At 41.7% G+C, this 24,306-nt stretch overlaps 2 protein-coding genes across 6 annotated transcripts in view; both read left to right on the forward strand.

Annotated features, from left to right (window-relative positions):
- The first annotated feature begins 4,040 nt into the window (after positions 1 to 4,040).
- Positions 4,041 to 12,503, forward strand: unm_hu7912 (un-named hu7912). 2 transcript variants are annotated; one of them, XM_035641014.2, is made up of 3 exons: positions 4,041 to 4,278; positions 6,256 to 6,352; positions 7,241 to 12,503. In XM_035641014.2, exon 3 carries the CDS (start codon positions 7,293 to 7,295, stop codon positions 10,503 to 10,505), a length of 3,213 nt encoding a protein of 1,070 aa, XP_035496907.2. In that variant the 5' UTR covers positions 4,041 to 4,278; positions 6,256 to 6,352; positions 7,241 to 7,292; the 3' UTR covers positions 10,506 to 12,503. The 2 variants fall into 2 exon arrangements, with proteins under 2 accessions (XP_035496907.2, XP_035496906.2); XM_035641013.2 differs by lacking the exon at positions 6,256 to 6,352.
- A 1,036-nt stretch (positions 12,504 to 13,539) lies between these two features.
- The window catches only part of gapvd1 (GTPase activating protein and VPS9 domains 1), a 31,881-nt gene continuing 21,114 nt past the window's right edge, over positions 13,540 to 24,306 (forward strand). For 2 of the 4 annotated variants that reach the window (XM_035639556.2, XM_035639554.2), the window contains exons 1-8: positions 13,540 to 13,697; positions 19,118 to 19,336; positions 20,204 to 20,471; positions 20,597 to 21,169; positions 21,258 to 21,341; positions 21,446 to 21,580; positions 22,964 to 23,156; positions 23,752 to 23,832. In XM_035639556.2, the coding sequence (XP_035495449.1) occupies positions 19,152 to 19,336; positions 20,204 to 20,471; positions 20,597 to 21,169; positions 21,258 to 21,341; positions 21,446 to 21,580; positions 22,964 to 23,156; positions 23,752 to 23,832 (1,519 nt within the window). In that variant the 5' untranslated portion in view covers positions 13,540 to 13,697; positions 19,118 to 19,151. The remainder of the gene's footprint in view (positions 13,698 to 19,117; positions 19,337 to 20,203; positions 20,472 to 20,596; positions 21,170 to 21,257; positions 21,342 to 21,445; positions 21,581 to 22,963; positions 23,157 to 23,751; positions 23,833 to 24,306) is intronic. The other 2 variants (XM_035639555.2, XM_035639552.2) reach the window with 1 other exon arrangement.

Consider the following 24,306-nt stretch of genomic DNA (forward strand, 5'->3'; position numbering starts at 1 on the left):
GAGCACAGGTGCATCTGGGTGGCTGCACCTGCCAACCAGAATGCGTAATGTCACGCATTAAGACGCCATTACATCGCAAAATTGAAGCAAGTGTCAAAACTGATTTGCGCATGTAATTTTGATGATGCTTAGGAGTCGGGGAGGAAGGGGCGAGGGGGAAATCACATTTGTTTCTTTCATTTCATATGCTTAAACAGAGAACACATAAGCAAGTCATTCTGATCCTTTTATGAAGGAAAAAGAAATGCTAATGTCTGTCCACAATTCAGTTCTTTCATTCAGCAACTATATGGTGGGCTGAATAGCAGAACACTGGCCTGTACAGCTAGTACACACGCCTTACAGCCTTGCACAATTACTGCAACTCAGAACTGCTTCGTATTGTGCTGCTGTGGGATAGAGGGTGAACGATATCCATATTTAGAAGGACCTCTTCTAAGCGAGGCACAAAAGATTTGTTGTCTTTCCAGTGTTGAATAGCAGGGCCTCTGTGACAGCCTTGCATTATACAACCTCCTGCTGACTTCAATCAGTGCTTGAAAATCTGGCGAAAGTCTGGGCGAGAGCATTTTGCTTTGGATGTAATATTACTGCATTCTGTTTCCATGTCGTTACATAACAATATAAAATGCATAACCGCAAATGATTCACACTATCAGGGAGCTCGCGGGAAGAAACTGCAACCGCTGAGAGGCTCGTCTTTTCCTTTCAAATGTGTTTCCCCTTTAATAAACTTGCGCGCATGACTGAGTGATTCTCAAGCCAAAATGGCAGATGATGAAGGATGAGAGGGGAGTATGTAGTAAAGATTTAATTAAGTCTCACCATGGGATGGCTTACTGTGACTCCAGAGACAAGGACAGAGGAGTTTGTGTTTGCCCAGTGCAGCTGTGAATAATATCTACACTATTCTTACTTTGACCTACATGTAGTGAGAGGAGGATCTGAGTATATGCCCAGATGAGTGCAGGTCTTTCTTCCTGTCTTACAACCTCACCATGAGGTTGCCAAAGGGGGGGGGGTCTCCTTATGGTGAACCTTATGTTATCTTTAAATTGTCAATCTCTGCTAGAGATAATCTGGGACAGAGACATCTGCGCTGTATGTCCCTCCTGAACGTACAGTGGAAATGAGGCTGCACTGCTGAATCCCTCCCGTGCTGCATTTTCATATGGTTGTAGTTTCACGAGCAATTTTCACCTGCCCTCGCTTTAGCCTGGTGACGTAGATTATTTTTTTGGTCTCCATGGAAGACTCCCATCACCACTTAACTTCATTTCTTTTCAAATCGGTTCAGTCTCTTCTGCTCCTACTCGCTGTGTGTTACCATGGATACGGTACCCAAATAGTTTGGCTTGCACATGAATTTGTTCATGAGTGTTACTTGGACTGGACTGGAATGTTCTTTTTTTTGTGCAGCCACAGGAAACAAAGTAAAAGCAAAGTGAACGTAATTTGCTAAATAAGCACAATTTAAAAAGATATATGTTTTTTCTATTCTTTGTTCCACTTGATTCTCATGTTGCAGATGCACAGCACTGATAATGATATTCCTTTATAGCTCTTTTGCCACTTTTACAGCGTGCAGACAGTATGGGGTACCGGAGGACAGTAGCGTGAGCATTTCTAACTCTGGTTTACTTATCTAACAATCTGCAGAATGAAATCTAGTCTGATCCTCCAGGGATCAAAACTATGCCAACATGGATTCTTGGTTCCCTGTTGAGCCAAAGAAGCATCCAAACATTTCACTTGGCTGCTTCGAAATCCTCACAAAAAGAGGTCTGAGTCGCGTGCGTCCTATATGGACCGCTCACAGCTGTAAATAATGTCTGGGGCAAGAACGTTGGGCGGATAGGATTGAGTGGTTTAATTTGCTGAGGACTTAATCAGGGTTCAGTTGGAATTAAGGAAAGACTGGGTGAATCTCCTGCTGCGGTTCACCACCACCACCAGATTCACCACTGCTGCTCTTTACTTCCCTGAGACCAGAGAATCAAAGTATCTAAATATTTCATAAAGGGCATGAAAAGGCCCTGTAAGATGTCAAGGAACCACCCACGTTTGGACGTGTGTCTATCTAAGAGGTCAAATTCTGTCTGTGTGAAATATTAACGACTGCAGGGACCGCAGACAACAACCCCCACTCCCCCAGGGGATACAGTAAAGCCAAAATGTGTTTGCCTTAACATCTCCGTCTAATGCGTTTTCCCTGTTTCCTCTGAAACATCGCATTGCTTTGTAATAGCCTGCCACACTGGCTGTTTTTGGGCTGGGCTTTGTGAGCACTGGGGCCTGGCATCTCACCCACGAGCACAGAAATCAGAAAGAAAGTTTGGAGACAGACACTTCATCTTGCATAGCGCTGACTGGAGCCACCACGTCAACTGAAGGCTGTTTACTGTGCCAGCACGAGTGGGAAACAGTGCAGGAAAAGGCCAGAATGGCCAGATTCTTCCTCGTGGCTCATTACGGCTGACATGTCAGTGCAGCATGAAAGCTTGTGTTCGCGGCAGAATGGCGTCGTGTTCTCCTTTAATGTTGTTACTTTGTGGTGGCGTAAGCCTGATTGATCCCTGTCAGAGGGTCCTCTAATCAACAGAGAGCCATTGATTTTCCTCTCCACAGATCCTATACGAGGTGCCTACGACACCTGCCAGCAGCCAGCTGACAGACACTTATGCCTGCTAACCCACAGCTGACACAAACTGATGCCAATGCACTGTGCTGGAGAGGGTGAGTCACACATGCACAGATAGATCCCACTCTCGGGGATGCTGGATGCCTCACAATGTGAGCTCCATTGTACCGTCGTCCTGAATCATATCTAATATACGTGGTATGCCACAGATGGGGTCTCGGGTTGGCTGTGGGGTTTTTGTAACCAGGATGCAGGCGGTAAATGTATAGATGCCAAAAAAAGCTCCACTGTGCTCAAGCAGTGGAAAGCTGACTGCCCTGCAACAAAAATGAGCTCTGTCAAAGCTAATATCAATGTGATCTTCAGCCTGATCAACACAGCTCGTCCGTAGTGATTTCTCTCTGATGTGAGTGTGCTACCGTGAGCAGTTTTCCTGCGGCAGTCACAGGCTCTGTGCTGGGGGCTCACAGCCAGCTGTCCCCATCATCAATTCAGACAGTGCAGAAGGATGTGGCGCCGTAGGACTTTTGCACAGGGCAGGGTAGGGAAGACACAGCGTGACTGATTTTTAACCTTGCTAAATTACAAACTACAAACAAACATTTCGTTGTATCAAAATCAAGTTTTGTCAAGAAACCCCATGGGTTATCAGAGCAGTTTCTACATGTGTGCACAGGTTGTCAAATTCTCAATGCAGATTCCATTGCTCTAAACAGACTGCAGTTCATTTCCAGAGGAGCAACTGCAGACCACGCAGATCAAGTTTTGATCAACAGTCCGTCACGCAAATAATTTGAAGCTTTTCTTTTTGGTGAATGATAGTAGATGGAATGTTTTGGGGTTTGGGGCAGCAGGGCGAAATAAACAAAACATTTTAAGATGTCAACTTAGGATGTGGGCAATTATAACCTGCATTTTCAGATATTTCATAGAACAAACAACAAATTGATAAATGGAGAAAAATTGTGAATCAGTAAACTGTTGATATCAAATCCACATGTTGAATCCACGCATCTACTTCTAGCACAGGGTTTTTCATCCCCATGCATCGTATGCAGGTCCAGTGGTGAGGGAGAGGCTCTGTTCTGCATGCATCTGCATTTGTCTGCAGATTTTCTAAAAAAAAATGTAATCGTCAGAGCTGCTGTGCCTCGTGATGGAGAAAGCTGATTACGAAGCACCTCACACTGCAGGATGACCAATCAGACAGCAATGCCCAGGCAGTTGCACTGAAGGGCTCCTATACTCAGGGATGAACGGAGACACCGCATTGCTACGCCGACTGCACACCCACCCAACCCTGCCTCCTCCAGACCCCCCCACCCTTGTCATAAAAAAAACGCACAGCCACGCCCCCAGAGGCACGCGCACAGGCGCACAGGCGCAGGCTCGGACACACCTCCTCCTCTCCCTCCATCACACATACAAACACACGCGCGCGCGCTCGCGCGCAAAGAGATGAGCGGGTGTGAGAGCTGTATGCTGGGCGAACGTGTTCAGTTGAAGGCAGCGGGAAGGTCGAGTGCTCGGCTCCGGGAGGCTCACAGCAGGTGCGGCAGGGCTGAGGCTGCACCTCACGGAGAGCGGGCTGCTGCTCCACCATGTCCCCCGCATCCGATCAGCTCACTGGCGAGACGGTAAGGCCTCTCATCCACTCGCGAAATCTCAGATTTCCCAACTTAGCTGAACTCATCCAGGGCGGCCCCTGTCCTCAGTCGCTTGGCTCAAAGGCATTCGGTCAGCCACAGGGGATGGAGGGCCGTCCGTGCTGCAGCACCTAAAATAAGGGGGGGGGGGGTGCCCGAGTGCGTCGGAGCAAGTGTTGGGTAACGCTTCGAGGCTGAATGCGCCGCGGTTTGGCCCCCGAGGGACGGCTTCTGGCGAACCTGCATCACATTTGCTGTTGTGTGGCAATCCTTGCAAACGGCAAGAAAAACAGACCTCCAAGTTGTTTTTAGTTGCAGATTCGCATCCTAATGAATAAAATCCCAGTGATTCTATATATATATATATATATATTGTTTTTATAGCACAGGCAAATAAGGAATTTGGGCCTATATGAATTGGCTATTGCAGCAATTCAAATTGATTCTAAGTAAAAAAAATTCAGCCTGAGATTTTTTTTACCCAGAGTGTGCAACTCGAGGAGTGTTTCATGGTTTCTTTGCTGTGTGCTGTAGCCATGGAGACGGTATGTGGCATGCTGTGCTAGAAAGTGTAGTCCCCCTGTGGAAACAGCCTCAAACCATGAAGACGAATAGAGGAATAAAATGTGTTAAGTTAGTTTGACCATCTTGTCCCAACCTTAAATTGAAAACAACAACAACGACAACAAAATGTGTTGTGTTACTCTGTAGTCTTTGGTCCGAGACAAACTCTTCTGTAGAGCCAAAGCCTAAATATTTCCACAGGGACTTTGTGGTGTGACTGTGGTGGTCAAGAGCAATATAATAATGACCTTAGTGTAGACCTATATTATTAATTCTGATATTTTACTAATCTCTTTTGGCATGTACTGTATATTCTGTATCATTCCTTATGTAGTGCTACTTTAACAGTACCATTGCAAAGTCAGTAATATTTACTTTGACAATGTTGTTTGACTGGCTACAACTTGATGGGTAACTGCTATTATTCATATTCATTAATGTATTAAAGCTGGGACTCTGTTCAAGACAGATGTGTATGGTAGTGATCAACTCATCGAGTGCTCACACTTTACATCCTGCACCTTGACAGATCTATTTTTTTTATATGTATGAAGTCTCATCAAGCCTGAAGTTGTCAGACACCTTACCTCATTCATTTAAAACAGAATAATATGAAGATGTTAACCTAAGATGGATTTAAGTAACTTATTCTTCTTGTTTAGTGGGATATAGTCTAAATGTTATTTCTACATTCATCATTATTAGGATATAAAAAATTCAACACTTTCAGCTATATGGGCACAAATGACACAAAATTAATTCCAGAATGTATTCATGTTATAGATCAACTCATCGAGTGCTCACACTTTACATCCTGCACCTTGACAGATCTATTGTCAATGTTGGCACTATGGTAACTAATGTCTAATTGATGTGGTATCAATTAGACATTAGTTACCATAGTGCCAACATTGACAGAGAAGCTGATAATGTAAAATATGTAACCAGTATTTTTAAGATTGGCAGACTTCTGGCAAAACAGGCTTTTAAAAGCTACGGTTTAAGAAAGCTTATACCACATTGCATTTTCTTACTTCACTGTTACAATTATTAAATTTTAACATGCTAAATTTATACCTTGAATATATGAATTATTTGTTCAGCTGAAACACACTAAGACGAATTTAATAATATATGTAGTTGGTGTTATAAGAAAGTTATCATGATATATGCAAGAAAATGCTGCAAATAAGATAAATTATTCTAAATGTAGGTGATCCATTGCAACACTTTTTAAATAAAATAAAGCATTTTTGTTAGCAGCTATAGCTGTTTGTATTTATCAAGAGTAGAAAAATACACACCCTGCAATACATCTCGTCAGAACATTAATTTCTAACAAATAGGGCAAAGCAGTGAATAACAGTATAGGTTTGTTTGTCATTCTTTGTCATGTGTGAACAGACGTGAGCCTGTTGTGTTGTGGAGACATTACAGGGAGATGGCTGGTCAGTCCTCTTTCATCATGATGAACAGATGGTAACTCAGGGTTAGCTTGTGGGTGAGTGCCAGAAAGAAAGCCCATGTGTATGACATATAAAAAATCCATTGTTGAAATTAACGTTCATGATATTCTGTGAAGACCTAAGAAAAATATCAGGAAGATATTTTTCAAACATAGACAGAGCAGTTGATGTTAAGATGTGAATAATTGGAACTGTAGAAGAAAAATAAACATTTTTATTTTTATTTTAGACACTGTAATAATCATCTACTGTAATTCAAACACATTCCATAGCATTTTTGTTTACATTGTAAGATCGCTAGTATGTAGTTTTATATAAGTTAATTTAATGGTATTCGTATACATGCTGCAGTACTAGAGCATTATTTCTTAGATGATATTCTCATCTTACATCACAAATAGTTGAAAAAATCTTTTATTGAATTGTCTGCAACCATGTTCAGTGATAAGTCTTTTGATCAAGTAAAATTTTAATTTAAGATTCCTTTGTTAACAGCAACTTGGTGTACAATTGTGTACTTGAAGTTTTGGATTTTCTTTTAATTAAAAAGAACTGAGCAGTACACTGATTTTGTGTCTCTAGCCTAAATAAAGGCCATGCCAAGTTAACTCAAGACTTTAAAATTTTGACTGTTTGCTCAAAAATAACATTGTGTGTTGTGGCTTCTCGCAAGAAATCCTCCGTTGTAAGAAATATTGTAAATTTATTGTATATCAAATCATCTTTACAGGAATCTGACCAAAAAGTAGTGATTTGCAGATAAATATAAATTAAATGTACTAAAATGACTTCAACCTTTGAAAAGAAATATTGGTAGTATGTTATTTTTACAGCTTCTTGTGTGTCTTTTTCCCAGAGCTTATACCCATATATCTATGCTGAAAGTGAATTTAGTTGTATTTGTTTTTTATCTCTTTCCACAGGCTGTGTTGATATTGAATCACACCTAAAGGATAGCACTGACGTTTCTTTAAGATGACAAGGACACATCCCCCTGATATACTGGCATCAACTCTATATCGGGACATTACTGTAAATCCCATCACTGACCACTCCATTTCTCTCCACTCCTCCCAGCAATGTGACATGAAAATGATTGATAAACCAGAACTCATCAACAAAAGACACTGCCGTAGCTTTGACTTCATTGAGTCATTGGATGATCCACAGTCTCTCTCTTCCTCAATGGATTACCCTTACAAAAGGCCTGAGCTTCAGACATTTAACAAAGATCTAATGTGGAATGGACTAGATCAACAGGGACATCTTCGTTTTTCATCTCCTGATCTGTTTAATACCAGGCATATCCAGCAGCACACCAGCCAAGAAAAAACCAACCATCTTACATGGTCGGATTCTAAAAAGAGAACAAGATCTAAAAGTGCTCCAAGGTTTAAGGCCAGCCTCACTCCTGTGCCCATCTCAGTGTCTCCTCCAGGAGCCAGGAAGAGCAAGGATGCACCTCAGGCTGCATCAGATACCTTGAGGTCTTCTGAAACACATCGAGAATCCTACACCTCAAACAGGGCTTTTTTGAATGAAGTCCATCCTATAAAACTGCAGCCTCACTCTCCCCTCTATGTCTCGGACTGTTTTGAGGAGGACAAACCAGAGAAACCAGCCATAACCCCTCATGTCAGGTGTCGCGTGGACATTAAACCAGATGCTTCTGTACTGCAGCACACATCTAGGCAGATTCCTACTGTACGGATGGAGCATCTTAGGCAGAGATACTCCCAGGCCAGTAGCAGTAGAGGTTTGTATGTACCACGGCAAATTGTCTCCTCGCCAACGCCTACTCCAAGTGAATGCTATAGTGGAGATTTTAGACATGGATACCACTACGCCACCAGCATGTCTCCCATCTCTCACCAGCATCTAGACATGCACAGAATGCAGTCACCAACAGCGCCATATCTGAGTCAAGAACAGAGGGCTTACTCAAATCCTAGCATACCAACCAAGTTTTTCTACACAGAGGACCCTGTTCGGTATCCAGTACATCCCTATTCTAGAGCACACTTTCAGGATGACCGGTCCAGTTTAACAAGCCATGGTAGTACAATGACATGTCAGTATGATCCAAGGACTCGATGGGTGCATACCCTTCCTGTTAGGTCATATTACACTGACCACCTGTCCAACAGAGAGTCAGCACACTCTGTATATAGTAGGCCTTACTCCACAAGTGAGGCAGGATCTTACTTTTGTCAAACTCCACTGTCAAGATCTTACTTTGCAGAGGACAGCAGTTTCAATCCATACCATTCGAGCAGCTCAAGGTTGTTTTATTCCAAACCATTCAGTTCTCCTGAGGAGCAGTACTTACCCTCAAGGCCATATCATACAGAGGGTCGTCGACGACCTCGAATGTCCCAGGCCTTTTCAGATGACTGGTATCGCTCAAGTATATCTGGTTACTCAAACCAGTCCTCCCTGCACACACCACCAAGAGTAAGACACGACCCAAATATACCCCCGTGGTTTACCAGCAGCTGTGTGGAGACAAGTAGACTAGGAGCAGAGGTCAAAAACCACTCCAAGTCTTGGGACAACATCCTATATCCAAGACATGACAAAGAGCAATCCGTACCTCGTGGACAAAGCTATGAGAATTTGTTTAACCAAGCAAGGCATGGAGCATCAGCTGATGTTGCTTCTCAACCTGTCATACTTAATCTCTCAAGTTCGCCAAGGCGCTATGCTGCACTCTCACTCTCCGAAAACTCGTTGGAGAAGGGATCTAGCACTTCATGGAGAAATGTGAAGAGTGGGAACTGGTTCGTAACACCAGAGATCACCATTACAGACAATGACATATGTGCAGCCAACAGCAAGCGTCGCGATGTGCACTCTGTCCGCTGGGATACATTGGATGATGAAAAGCCACCATCTTCGAGATTACTGCATCAGAAGCAGTCATCCACCACAGCAGACATAACCAAAGACAGGAAACACAACAACTTCTCCCTCCAGCAGAGTCTAGAGCAGCTTGATGAACTCTTAGCAGATTTGGTTGTTGATTACAAACCACCAACTTGCAGAAAGTCGAGTGAAGACCTTGTGGACCATCTAAAACAACTAATTACTGAAAATGATGACAAAGATAGAGCATCTTCTGGACTTGGGAACTTAGGATGTCTGAACACTCAGCTCCTATCCTCCAAATCCAGCCCTGACACAATCAAAGACCCTGACAGTGGGTGTGATGCTTTACAAAGGAGTGCCGAAGAATGTTCTCCGGACCACAGCACAGATGAGGATGACACTATGGTGTGTGCTAACAAGAAATGCAACCGGATTGAGAGTATGTTCAATGCCTGCTTATACTACAAATCGTGTCACAGTTGCTACACCTTTTACTGTTCCCGAAACTGTCGCAGGGATGACTGGGAGACCCATAAAGAGACCTGTCTGTATGGTCGTGTCAGCAGTGTGTGTCGACACGCTCTAAAGTTCTGCAGAGAGAACTCAGAGATCCACAAAGCCTTCTCTCGTCTTGCTAAAGCTGGCTATCTCTCCAGAGGGAGAGGCGTTCTGTTTCTGGGTTTTGCTAATCCAGAGACAGCTGACAACTTTCTGCAAGTTGGGCTCAAGAGCCTCCTCATGTCTCCCACATACTTATCTCTCAGAGAGCTGGATGGATTCAAGGACAACCTAGGTGAATACTGCAAGGAACTGCAGCAGGCAGGTAGTGAGTATGACCCCAGTGAATGTTTCCTTCTGAATGTATCCATAGCTGTTGGTGAACTAGTGCCTAATAGACCTTCACCAAGAGTCCAAGCACCAACAGTAAGGAAATATGCAAAGGTGTCCTTGGCCTCCTCAAGCCCTGACAAAAAGGTACTTAAGAAGGATAGTGAAATGGAAACACTCATCCTCACTCCACCTCCAGGCACACCGGACATAGACAAGGAGGGGGAGGAGGGAAGGAAAGCCAGAGAGGTGTGCTTTGTCAATATCCAGCGTGAGCTCAGGACCAGGGGAGTCTTCCTTCGTCACGAGTACCCCAAAATCTATAATCAGCTGTGTGAGTTTGTGGAGAGCAACAGAAGGTTCACGCCTACTACGATTTACCCAATAGATAAGAGAACAGGGAAACAGTTTATGTGCATGATCATGGCTGCATCTGAGCCAAGAACACTGGACTGGTTGGGTACCCCTCATCTCTTGGATGATATTATATAGTACACCACTAAATAGTAATGATAATTATGTCAGTACACTGTATGTACATACTGTAAATAGATGGTTTGATTGAGCAAATTGAAGTCTGATGTGAAGAATTTCCTTTCCTCTGTCTCTTTCTCTTAGTTCCTCGCTTTTGCCATATACATAAGCACTCACACTCTCATATACGCACAAGCACACACACACGCATGCAAATGCACGCACACACACACACACACACACACACACACCGTATACTCACACTTCTAAATGTTGCCCTATGTTGTTTTTTGGCTTGTTCTGATCCTGTTGCACTCAGAAGAGTTAACAGCCTGCATGTTGACTAGGCACAAACCGGTTATCCAGGTGTTCAGGTGTGAATATGTATGATCTGTGCAGTTTCTGCAGACAAAGTATGAAGCACACAATGTTTATGAAGTACACATCTCATTGCCTTCACATTATATTAGGTACAGCCAGGTGTCATGTAACAGTCACCCAATTTTGATTTAGACAAATGTTATTGAAATGTATATTATACGTTGTTGGCTGTAATATTACAAATTTTTGTTAGTACTTAAGTATTATTTCCTAAGTATACTCTAGATGTGTGGGTATTTTTCTATATTATTTATTATTTGATAGTATGACAAAGAAGTACAATCAATCAGCCTGCTTGTTTTCCCACTTTTTGTTGAAACACATTTCATCTTGTGATGAGACTTGATGTCATCCTTATATAAATTGCTTTGTTTGAAAGTGGCCTTCTGTCTAAAAAAATACATAAGCATTTGACAAAAAGCAATGTATAGGTTTAGCTATTTCTAAAGGCTTGACAGCTCTTGACTTAGGTTGTTTGAACTACCATTGTAAAATAATAATTATTTTGCTCAAAGCATGTTATTTATATTCAGGTATTTTAATATTTATTATTTATTATGTTGATGAGATACAATTTGATGCCTAGAAAAGTAAGAGGTATATTATATATATTGAATATTAGATAATTTGAACATCATGACCTTGAGACCTTATTGTAACAAATACAGCAGTATGTTCGTAAACAATATGCAATAAAAGAGCAACCTTAACATCTATATTGTAAAACCCTATTTTATTATTAATATTGAATAATCCCTTGGAGCCAAGAGCTGCATAGACTTTGTTTGCACTAAAACATAAATTATAAAAGAAGAATGTTCCTAACGCTGCAGCACTGTACCCAGATGATATGCCTGCTTCCTTTGTCATTGTTGACTAATCTAAGGTTGCTCTTTTACTTGATTATATCTTTGTGCAAGACCTTCCACAACTTTCTATTTTGTGATGTTTATAACCTATATATAAATATATAATAAATGGAATTTAATGAGTGACCTTGTGGCTTTGCATTTCTCCCTACTCCCTGTATTTGAACAGATGGAAAAAAAAAATATTGAAAACAATAGGATAGACATACACATTTATCAACATGTCTGAAGATATCAGTTACCTATGCTTTTTGCCACTTCAGCTTTGATGTTTAAGATTTCACAGTGTTTTGTGACACATGCAGGAGTAGCCTGTTCAAACAAGAACACACATCTCTCTCATGAATTCAGAATGACTATCCATTCATCTTTGTACTGTGCGCAAAAACGTATCAGAACCCCAAATAGGCTCAAATCATACATATTGTATTTCTTAAGTTCCATCATTTAATGCTCCTTTATTTATTGACTCTGTTAGCGTTAGTGCAAGAGTGTGTGATATGGACATGAAAACATTTTGTTTGTGCAAGTGCATATGATGCCTGGTTCTAATCATCATGTTTTACAGTAAATACAGATTTACGTTTAGGATATGGGCAATAAGGTGTGGGGCACACTGTTAGAGTAAAAGTTTTCAATGATAACGTGACATCTAACGTTTCAACCAACAACATGTACATTTGCATGGGTATATTTGCTCTGATGAAGACGTGCTGTTTGTCAAAATATAAGTCGCTGTTTAATAAAAACTTTAACTATAACCTCATCCTTCGAATTTTGTCTCTGTATTTTGTCTGCTGAGACACTCCTTTGACTTTCAAATTGGCTGATATCTGGAGATTGACACATTCTTTTTATTTTGTGAATGTGCTATACCTGAATAATGGCAATGTGTTTCTCACTCAAGGATTTAGTGTTTCCTCATTCTTCCACGTTATTAGTCCACCACCTAGTGGAATAATGGATATATTACTTACACCAGAAAAAGAAAAACAAGTTCAGTCCTACAGGCCTTATATCTGCATTCTGCTGTCTGTATTAAACCCTCCTTACAAAACATAAAAATGAAATGCCAGGGAATTAGGTTCAGGTAAAAGACCTTTAACCACCGTCTTGACAATAAATTATTATATCTGTGCACTAAGAACGTGCACTTATGTCAAAAATTTAAAATACAACCACTTATGGACAAGTCTGTGTCTGTTTTAATGATCTCAAAATTTAAACATCTACCCATAATCACATTATGATTTTTTGACAGGCTATACATTCAGTGGCTTTATTTGCTGAATATTTTAACAGCTATATTGTTGTAAGAAAAAGTCAACTGTAAAGAACAACATTACAAAAAGTAACAAAAAACAAAGCAAAACAACAAGAATTCACACAATCATACAGCATTTCAACAAATTAGATTACCATCCAGATAGATTAACAACAATTTTTTGATATTCTGTGTTTCACCATGCGATATAGTTCGGCTCTGCATAATCTCAGAAGCGATTCTTTTATTGTTTGTCAGCTCTGAGGGGTTGGCAACAAAGGAACTTGAATTGTTTTGATCAACAGAAATATTTCTGTAGATGATAGTGACAGCAATAATTGATAGATATTTTTCCAGTAAGACTGGATTTACAGCGACTGAACTCAAACCACCAACAGATTGGGTTATAGTGCATAGTTTTCCATCTAAATCAGTTGTATGACATGCGTTAACATGTGAAAGCTAGATTTTTGATCACTGTGAAAATCTGTGAAATCTCCCTTTAACAAACCCTCGGCGCATGCGCGTTGCGCACGCGTCCTCGTGATGACAGCAAATGACAGCACTGTTCGCTCCTGCGGAAGCCAGTGTGAGACAGCTAACCGCCAACTAGCGATTCCCCTGTCGCGAGAGAAATCTTCGGATCAGCTGCGTTTAGAGAGATCGTGAACGGCCAGCACACGCTTACTACGCTCGGTGAGTTGTCGAAATTCACATTGGCACGTTTTCATTATCACGTTTGGCCACCGAGGAGCCTGCAGCCCGGAGCTAAGCTAACGCAGCTAACTAGCTCATCGTTAGCATTACCCTGCTCGCCTAGCAAACGCTAGCCGGGTGTAACTTGGTTATCGTTAGCACCCTGCTGCTAGTTCAGCCTAGTTCACCACTGTGCCGTCTGTGTCCGAATCAGTGCCAACACAAGTCCTTATATATATATATATATATATTTTTTTTTTTTACATTGGACCGATATTAATATAACAGCTCGGTGTCCTGTGTCAGTTCCCCCCGTAGCCTTCAGCTGACCCAACACTAGTTACATGGTGTAGTAGATGTGATTCTCGGCTCGTCTAAGCCTCAATCTAGCAACCGAGCCGTCATTAAAATTAACTTCTCTCGTTTCGGTTTGTTGGCTGCGTGGCTAGATCCTGGTGGACTACTACACCGTCACACCAAGGACACCATGAGATCGCAACTTGACTTTAAGGAGCTCGTCCAGCTTGTTTTATATTGAAGGTATCCCCCCACCCCACCCATTGAGCCAGTGGAAGGAATGTCTCAAGTTTTGTCTACCAACGTAAGCATTCAGACCTTGGGTTTGCAAAGCCGTGAGTTGTCCTCAATGTCACTGTTGACATTTTGTAGCATAGAAGAAAGGATCTCACCATGTTGTCCAGTACTTCTGTTGTAATTGGTCAATTGTCTCTCATGCGAGGGAGGCTTTGTTGTTCCTTTCCGTCTAAGTCAAATGAAGGTGGCCAAACACCAGAAGTCCCCGTGGACCTAAATACTAAATGATAAACAATGAAAAAGGATTCATTACAAACCAAACATTCAATCATTACATCACAGTGTTGTCTAATCAGTGCACCGCAGAAGGGGCAACATTCTCTCCCCCACAGTGTAGCCAAATTCTGACCCATTACACACATGCCGCCGTCAGTACAGCTTCAGCAGTCACTTTCAGTAAATTGATTTTTTTTTTTTGGATGATTAATCGTCCGGATCCGGGCTCTGTCAAAAGAAAAAAGACTTGGCTGATGTTGGGAAAAAGAGGTCTACTTCATCATTGTTTGAGGGTGGAATGACTTTTAAGTTCAAGTGTGACCAAATGATCACACAATTTGCCTTGCGGGTGGATTCATGATATTTCCCAGAAGTAGGTAAACGTTTTCTTGTCCGGATGCGCAAATTACATTTATTATTATTATTATTATTAATATTATTATTATTATTATTAATGCTTAAATTTTTTACGGATAACGGCCAAGAGGGTGATGCAGCTTAAAGCATTAATAATCTTCACACATGGCAATACCTTCATCTACTGTTTGATATATCCTCGAGCTGTGTCAACCTGATGCTTGGTGTATGTGTGTTGAAGTCACTGCTTCATTATTTCCTTGTTCTCAGATGAGATGGTCTACCTCAACAGGGTTAAAAAACGCCTCTGAGTTAACCACCAGGAAATTGCTGCCAAGAAATCAGATAAAGTGTCAGTAACTGTTTGAAACTGGGTTAAGTTCCATGATACCTGAGTTTAAAGTACAAGCTGTAACATTAATCTCCAGCGCATGATGGACATCTACAGTGGTAAATACTGTTTATCCATAGTCTTTTAATATAACACCCAGTGATTAATGACACAGTCAGGTTGTTAACAAAAAAGTTCCCGGGAATTACAGCTTAATCCTATATAAGGTCCAGAAAGTTGGATTTATGGAAGATCCAGTGCCATAATTTGGTCACAGGTGGGCCTGTGGAAAGAATGTTGCATCTTCGGACCCCCAGACTGGCAGGACGCATACGGATGGTGAAAGTGACATATTAGTGTTCGCCTCTGTCCTGTGTACTTCAACAGACAGACAACCCGAATGATCCGACAAAGGTTAATGCTAGCTTTCCTCTCTTGACAGTTTCTGATAACTGATTTTTTTGAAACTTTATGGTTGTAACTCAAGGTTCTGTACCCATCCCCATCAGCGGAAAGGGTCACCTGTAAACCTCGTGCCGAGCAGTGTAAGAAATTATCTAGAAGGGAAGTGTGTTGAGGATGTTGGCTCACAACCACGAATACCTTTTGTAGAAAGTGAAATCGTTTTGAATATCTATAAAAAGGACTTGGTTCCAGTCGTTGGTGTATGTGCGTCAGTGCATGTGTGTGGGAGTGAGTGTGTGATTATGTAGTGGGAGGAGTGGGCTGTTTTCCAAACACCTTTACTCTGGTGCTGTGATAGTGACCAACATTTCCTTAATAAGTAGTGTTGTTACGTACATTGCATCTTAGAATTATTTTCATTGGCTAAGTGGGGCTTGCCCTGGCATATTAAAAAAAAAAAATTGTGCCACTGCCTACCACTTCTCTCTTATGCTGCCTTCCTTGTTGTTACAATAATGATTCTTACACGGAGGCCATGGTTGAGCAAATGGTCCTCTTGTCACTCATGTAAACACAGTATTCAGTCAATGTCTGTCCCGCCACAACTGTGATCATTCTCACACAACTCAGAAGTCTGAAGATTATGCCTCACTTCACACTGTGTTGTTTGGTTTGGTTTTGCTTCTGCTTTAGAGTTCCTCAGCGCTCTCCATGACTGACTCACCAGGTAGTTCTATGTAGTGGCTTGTATTGGCGCGGACGTGCACAGGAGCGACAATGGCAAATGGCAGTTAACCTCTCAGCTAGCCACTTAATAGCCTAGTGGTTTTCACTTCCTTTCCAAGTATGTGAGGAATGTGCTTATTGAAGAGCGTGAGTGTATATGTGGAAGTGGACCCTGAGTGCACTCTTCAGCCAGTTACCTGTCAGTTCATTTAGATGTAAAAGGCAAAGAGAATAAACCTGTCTTATTTGCCTTTTTAATATATTTTGATTCAGATGTATCCAGAATGTAGATCAACATCTTTCTGTAACTGATTGATTCACAATGGGACAATGTTTTGAGGGTTACATTACTTGTAACTATTGGCACATAGAGCTGGAATGGTTAGATTGATTTTCATAATTGTTGCATTAATTGTTTGAGTCCATTATGAAAATGTCAAGCTTTCGCCATATTAACCTCTTAAATGTGATTTGTTGGTTTTTCTCAGTTTTCTGTGGTTGTCAACGTAATATTTTTTGGGTTATGGATAGGCCTGTCGCGTTAATTACGTTATCGACTTTTCGTACCATACATGAAAAATGAACTTGATCATTTCTATTTACCTCGATAATCGCCATTGTGTTTGTTGACAGATAGTCACGCTGCTTCAATCCTCTCCTCTGCTCTTTTAGATAACATTTCTCTCAGCAGCCTTGCTTTCCTCTAAGTTCATTTTGCTAAATTTTTGCCGCCCCTGCTTCAGCATTGTATTAAATGTCGCAATTAAACAACGTAGAATATTTTGGGCGACACGCTCCCGAGGAGAGGCAGGGAGAGAGACAGTGAGGACAGAGTAGGGACAGGGAATTTACTGGGTACCCGTGAGATAAAGTTGAATTTCGGTTCTGCTTATCGGTTATCTGTAAGGACTTGACTACCTGCCAATAATTCTGGACTTATATATCGTCTGACAAAGAGTAGTTATCGTGACAGGCCTAGTCATGGACTCTTGGTCAGAGCAGAAAGCAGTTTGAAGACTTCATCGTGGAAACAAGTGATGGATATTTTACTGCTTAAACAATTAGGTGATTAATCAAGTAAAATAATCTGCAGATTTTTAGATAATAAAAACATAATTTGTTGCAGTAGTTGAAACTCAAGTCATCACCTCTCACTTTATTCCATCATCATCTTTTAAAGCAGTTCTAAAGTTTCCCTACAGCTATTAGTTATTTTGCCAACACTCCCATTTAGCATTTATAGATTTAAAAATATTTCATGTTTTTTCTTTGAGTTGTCTATTAAATAAGAGTCACCAGGGCAAAGTAAACAAAGTGGGAAAAACACTGTATAATGATGAATAATGAATTGATAACAAGCATATTTTTTTCTGCTGATAAATGATGATGATTGCAAAAACAGTCACATTTTTTATGTGGCAAGGAGCAGTTGTGCCTTTATGAAGAAGAAATAAGTAAGAATGCTTTTCTCCAAACCACAAAATAACTGATAAAAGTTCTTTTATAGTTACCCCGTTTTTTTTTCTTCCTTCTAATCTATAACAGTGAATCAGTCATCACAATTTATTCTTCTCTAAGTTTGCCAAGCAAATTCATTGTTAGGCCCATCTGCATGACCAATTTGGTTTGTCAGGCATATGGTTGTCTGTTAGCTTGCGAACAATGACACTGCCTCCAGTTATTCATACGCTCAGGCACTTTACTCTGGTCTAGTCTCATTGTCCTCCCAGAGCCCTAACTTTTACTGTTAGCTACCTGCGCTCCCTGAGTTCGACTGTGACAGCTTGCTCATCAGCACAAGCAGCTCCCAAGCACCTCCAGTAAAGCTCTTTAACATGCAGTTAGATGCTGTACACCGAATGCGCTTTAGTTATCACAGTTTGCCCCTATTGCTGTTTTGGTGGACGTATTTTCCTTAATTTTGACTTGTACATAGATTGATAGATAGTTGGTCTGCCCCTGCTGCTGGAACAAATCCTAGAGGAAACACTGGGGTATGTACAGGAGACAGATTTTAAACCAAAGGTTAAATATGAGGCATCAGATATTGTGACTTTTGGCCCTAGTTTGGGTCACTCTCTAGAGACCTGGGATTCTATATTTTCTAAAGCCTGACTGATGTCAATATCATCAAAATAGAATTAAGAAATGTAATTTATGCTTGATATTTTACAGGTTATTCATCAACTTTATTATAAATAACTATAAATATAAAGAAAACAAATACAACCAAAAAATGGAACTTGAATCATGAAAATAAACACATTTTCTTATTTGTTACTTCTGTAACATAAAGGTTGTCATATCGGCAAGCAAAAACACCAATACTGAATGTCTGTGAAAGGCTCATATCGGCTAATTCTTTTTTTTATTGATAGATCGGCTGGTCTCTAACCTCTACATCCCATAATGCAACCAATAGCATGATTTCAGTAGCCCCTTCCTGCTTGATAAATGCCCACTTCTTTCAAACTCCATGTTCTGTTGTCAATTTGTTGTCTCACAGCTCAGGCGGAGACATCCCTTGAGGATGACTTTAGCGTTATTTTGTCCGACTTGACGAAGCATGTGGGCGGTCCACCAAGGCGCCCTCCCTCGCCTGAATGATCTGGAAATGTTCCTGCTGTTGTGAATGCGTTAGAACCAGATTTTCCGGAATGCGTGTCTGAAAACAGCATGTGAAATTGAAACAAAGCTGTTTTAAGAAACTTCAACTTTTAACCTGTTGTTGTGACTTTGTGTTCACCTCGTTTACCTGTTTCTGTCCCTCCTTGTTCCCTTTGTGCTCCAGTCATTTACCTCTCTGCCTGTCTGAGCTGGTGAAGATGGTGAAGCCAGACATCCACACTCTGGCCCACCACTTGAAGCAGGAGCGGCTGTATGTGTCGTCAGAGAAGCAGCTCATCCAGAGGCTCAACAGTGATGTGCTGAAAACAGCTGAGAGGCTGTACCGGGCCGCATGGATCGCCAAGCAGCAGAGGATCAACCTCGATCGTCTCATTCTCACCAGGTTGGAGCAGCCACCACAATTCACTCTGGCCTTGGAAATTAATTGTAAAAGGAAGTACAGATGTGGAGCCAGAAAGTGGTCAGCCTAGTTTAGCGGGAGAAATGGCTTGCTTGGGCCTCCAATTTGTTTCTTTTTTTTTATCTTCCCCCATAAAGAAGTGTGAAAATGAAATTTTGGGGTTTTAGGGCAAGTAATGAAATATATCATTTGCAGTTGCATTCCAGTGTTTTCTGGCACTCATACCAACAGAAAGCAGTTTTGCATAAATTACTTGGAGCAATGTATATTGTCCAGAAAATATATGTAAAATGGTTTTCTACATTAATTGGTCATAAAATGTGACCTGATCTTCATTTCATTCACAGACATGTTTAGACAAACACAACATACTTAAGCTTAGAACAAACAGTCAGTTGAGGTTATTCCGCGTCAAAGCTTTTGGGTTAGGGTCTGGGCGCTGACTAGGCCTTTGAAGTCATTCTCTGGCTGCTGTGTTAACCTTACACAAGTAGATGTTTTCTTGTCAACAACAAATCTCATAGGGGATTATTTAAAAGAGCTCATGGCCTCACTTTCAACAAAGGCTACAAAGAGAAAGAACACATGATTATGTCAGTCTTTTGTAAATCCTGTTGTGTTCGTACAGATGGTAAGGTGACAACCCAAGTTCACAAATACAACAGTTGAGATCAGTGGTCGTAAAAAGGAGACTAGAGAGCCAGAGCAGATGTTTGATGACAGTTTGTCGTGTACTTTTTTGTGTCACACAACCTTTGTCGATGAGAAAGAATTGTAGAATGCAAACAGTTGTTGGTACAAGAGATTTTACATGATCCATATCAGTAATGAAACAACTCTTCTCTACAGTGCGGAGGCCTCTCCAGCTGAATGCTGCCAACATGCCAAAATGCTGGAAGATACACAGTTTGTTGATGGCTACAAGACACTGGGCTTCCAGGAGACCATCTATGGAGAGTTTTTGGCCCGGTTGAGGGAGAATCCCAGACTGGTTGCTTCCTGTCTGGTGGCAGGAGAGAGGCTGAACCAGGAGCACACCCAGGGGGTCACCCATACAGTCTTCACCTCACTTTATGGCAACTGTATTATGCAGGAGGACGAGAGCTATTTGCTTCAGGTCAGGGGGCCCTACCTGTCTTTATTGTCACACATTAGAAACACAGTTAATAGCTTCTCGGCAAGATTAGATGTTTTTAACTAGTGCATGTTTTTTTTCTTGTTTTTTTTCTTGTCAATTCCTAGGTGTTGCGGTACCTGATAGAGTTTGAGCTGAAGGAGAGTGACAACCCTCGCCGTCTGCTGCGACGGGGAACCTGCGCCTTCAGCATCCTTTTCAAGCTCTTCTCCGAGGGCCTGTACTCAGCCAAGCTCTTCCTCACTGCCACCCTGCACGAACCCATTATGCAGCTGCTGGTGGAAGATGAAGACCACCTAGAGACGGACCCAGCCAAGGTCACGGAGCGCCTCACTCCGGCTCAGCAGGAACGCTTTGGAGAGAAGGGCTCTGAGGGCTACCAACAAAGGGTGCAGGCAGCTGTGGAGGCCAATGAAGCCAAGCTGGTGGCTCTGGTCAACAAATTCATTGGTTACTTGAAGCAGAACACCTACTGCTTCCCCCACAGCCTGCGCTGGATTGTGTCCCAGATGTACAAGACGTTGTCATGTGTGGAGCGTCTTGAGGTAGGCGAGGTGCGCACCATGTGTACAGACCTGCTGCTGACCTGCTTCATCTGTCCAGCTATAGTCAACCCGGAGCAGTATGGTATCATCTCTGATGCCCCCATCAATGAAGTTGCCCGCTTCAATCTAATGCAGGTAGGGTTTCTCCTCCTCACTCTTTTACACATGGGAGTCATTCTACTCAAGACTGAGACTAAATCTATTATTTTTTTCCGTTACACAGGTGGGGCAACTTTTGCAGCAGTTGGCCATGGCTGATGGTGATGCAGACCCAAGGCGGAAGAGCGGTTTGTCTAAATTTGATAAGGTGTGCTTGACCAGTGTAATAAACATTTATTAAAAATAAATTCCTGCTTAATTTCCTGATATTTCCCCTTGTACTATGATACATTTTTGGGTCTCTTTCTCTAGAGTTGTGTTGCTGCCTTTCTGGATGTGGTAATTGGAGGAAGAGCAGTCGAGACCCCACCCATGTCCTCGATGAACCTTCTAGAAGGCCTCAGCAGGACTGTGGTCTATATAACACATAATCAGCTGCTAGCATTGGTAAGCTCTTTTGCTACTGTTATGCAAATGTAACCTTGTAACCAGGTCATGTGACAAGATTTTAGTGCACTTTGCTGCAAACAATTCTTTGAAACCACTTGAAGTACTTTCAAATACAAAGTTCTTGTAAGGTGGGTCCATACAATACTTTATATATTCAATGTATCGCGGCTTGCTGTACATGAGATGTATAAATGTCTGTATCGCGAATACCTCGACTACAAATTGTCACGTAAAATTTTGTTTAGCCGCCGGCATAAGACTTGCTTTGGCATTTCTCTTCTCTCGCTCTCTCCCTCTCAGAGACACACATGCACACACACAAAAAGAGAGCGCCGTGGACAAAGCGAAAGTGAACGTGAAGCACCAACGCGTGTTTATACGAATTCAGAAAGTGGTAATAGACTATGGAGGCAGACGATTTTGGGTTACATCATCTGGCAGTGGTTTGTGTATCGCCAGGAAGATGCGGAAGAAACAACAGTAATCTGCTAAATATGGCGTAAAAGTATTGCAACAAAAGGTAGCAGTGCCTCAAATTTGCCACCCACTACAAAACAACAAGAAACACAGAGAGGGAAGGAGAGAGAGAGCAGACGCACACACACACACACACACACACACACACACACACACACACACACACACACACACACACACTCCTGTGATGTAACTGTTATCGTTTGTCACAGTGACAGCCTGGACCTCTGCTTCTGTGCTTAGCATACTATGCTATTTTTATTTTACAATTTTTTGACTGCTAGAATCATCATACTGGTGTGATTGTATGCATCAAAGGGGTTAAATTGTGCATTAATAAAGTGCTTTAGAGGAGCAATATATATTGTGTATCGCAACCTAACAAAAAAATAGATAATGTATAATTTTGTACCAAGCAACAGCTTAGATTTATATAAACAAGAGCTTGACAATCACAAATCTCATACACTTGAGCTGCTTTTAGACAATGCACTGAAGTCCGGACATTTTCCTGAAATGTGTCACTAGAGCTGTTTTTGAGAATACAAATGTCGCAAATGTTGTTCCAAACATTTTCTGGAACTTAAATTTCCGGAAACTGTCCCTCTGAGCCCTTGTTAGAATACAGCAGGCAAATCTCCGGAAGAGTCACAGCAGCCCACTTACGAGGCCCGCGTGCCAACCCTCGCATGAATTTTGCGTAAATGTTCCTGCTGTTGTGAACGTGTGTGACCCGGACAATCCTCTGATGCTTTCTTCATATGTGAAAGCCAAACTCCAGAAAATGTACAGACCCAATTTTCCGAACATTTTCTAGGGTTTCAGATTTAGAGTAGCTGTTGACTTCCAGATTTGATTTACAGTGATGCCCTCACGAATAACACTCTTCCACTTGCTGCCTAGGTGGACTTTGTGCGCAATGTGACTGCAGGGGACCACCTCCGGGAGGAGGAGCACATGGCCCTGGAGAACCTGCTGGCCAATGTGCCCCAGTCTCGGACTGTGAAGAGCAATAGTCTGGAGCTGACTCCCTCCAACACCCCCCAGCTCTCGCCGGCTACCACTCCTGCCAACAAGAAGAACAGGCTGCCCATAGGTACCTACATCCATGGCGTCTAAGTCTCTGTCTTCCTGTCACTTCGGTTTTTAGAATAGATGGCGGATGTGTTGATGTGCTCAATATGATGCAACCTCTTGCAAATTTCCCAACATGAGGATCTGAAGGATATTTTGCTTCATAGGAATATCACAATTTGAAGCAAGAACTCACAGAAGGGTAATATATTGTGTAATAAGAAGCAAAATAAACAAGTAAAGCTGAGTGGTGATGGCTAGTCAAAGGCCCGTGTGTTATTGGAAGCTAATGAGCTCCTTCTCAGCTTGTTATAAAGGTAATTAGCATGGCCTGGATTGAGGCTCAATTACAGAAATGACAACCAATTAAATTACCAAATATAAATGAACTCATTTTAATTGGAATGGATGGAAAAGATGCATGGACCACCTTCATTAGCATTTCCAAGACAAATGATGCGGCAGCAACATCCCCTTAATTAGAAATGAACCACTTGTGTTTGCTTCTCTGAAATATGACATTTACATACACAATCTTGACTTGACACTTTCTGAGTTGTGCTCTGTATTCTTTTTCCAACTTCTCCTTTCCTCCTGTGCTGCCAATGAATGACCAGGACAACACTTAGCTGCCATAACATCCTGGGACCCCACAGTCACCACTCTGTCTGCCCACATTCCATTAGTAACCCCTTTTGGTGGGTAGTCGGACAGTCGTGTTAGAGCTAGATAGAATTCAACCCATGTATCTGCTGTTTCACCCAGTTAGCACTCATCTAGTCCATGCCCCTAGCTGCAAAGTAACCTACCCGCCTCATCACTGTGACCTAGCACTGTTCCTGTTTGTGTGCTCTATCCATGATTGCTTTGCCTTGCACAGTGCTTTGGCTTTTTATCAGAGATGAGATGTTTTTCCACTCATTATGTTTTCTAAGTTTTCCCCTTTTTGCTTCCTCATCCAGCGGAATATGGCTATTCATTACCAGGTAGATTCAGAAAATAAATCTGTGCAATAGAGTGTGTTAAGTGTAGTTAGTCTCAGTAGCCAATTAGGTTTATACTCTTCTCTTATTATTTTGAAAATATAAAGGATTTTGTTCATATTAGCATTTCATGTGAAGGCTCAGTTTCAGATCCCTGAGAAATGCTCAACAGAGGTAATGTATTGTTAT

This window comes from Scophthalmus maximus, chromosome 19 (assembly GCF_022379125.1).
Source record: "Scophthalmus maximus strain ysfricsl-2021 chromosome 19, ASM2237912v1, whole genome shotgun sequence".
NCBI lineage: Eukaryota > Metazoa > Chordata > Actinopteri > Pleuronectiformes > Scophthalmidae > Scophthalmus > Scophthalmus maximus.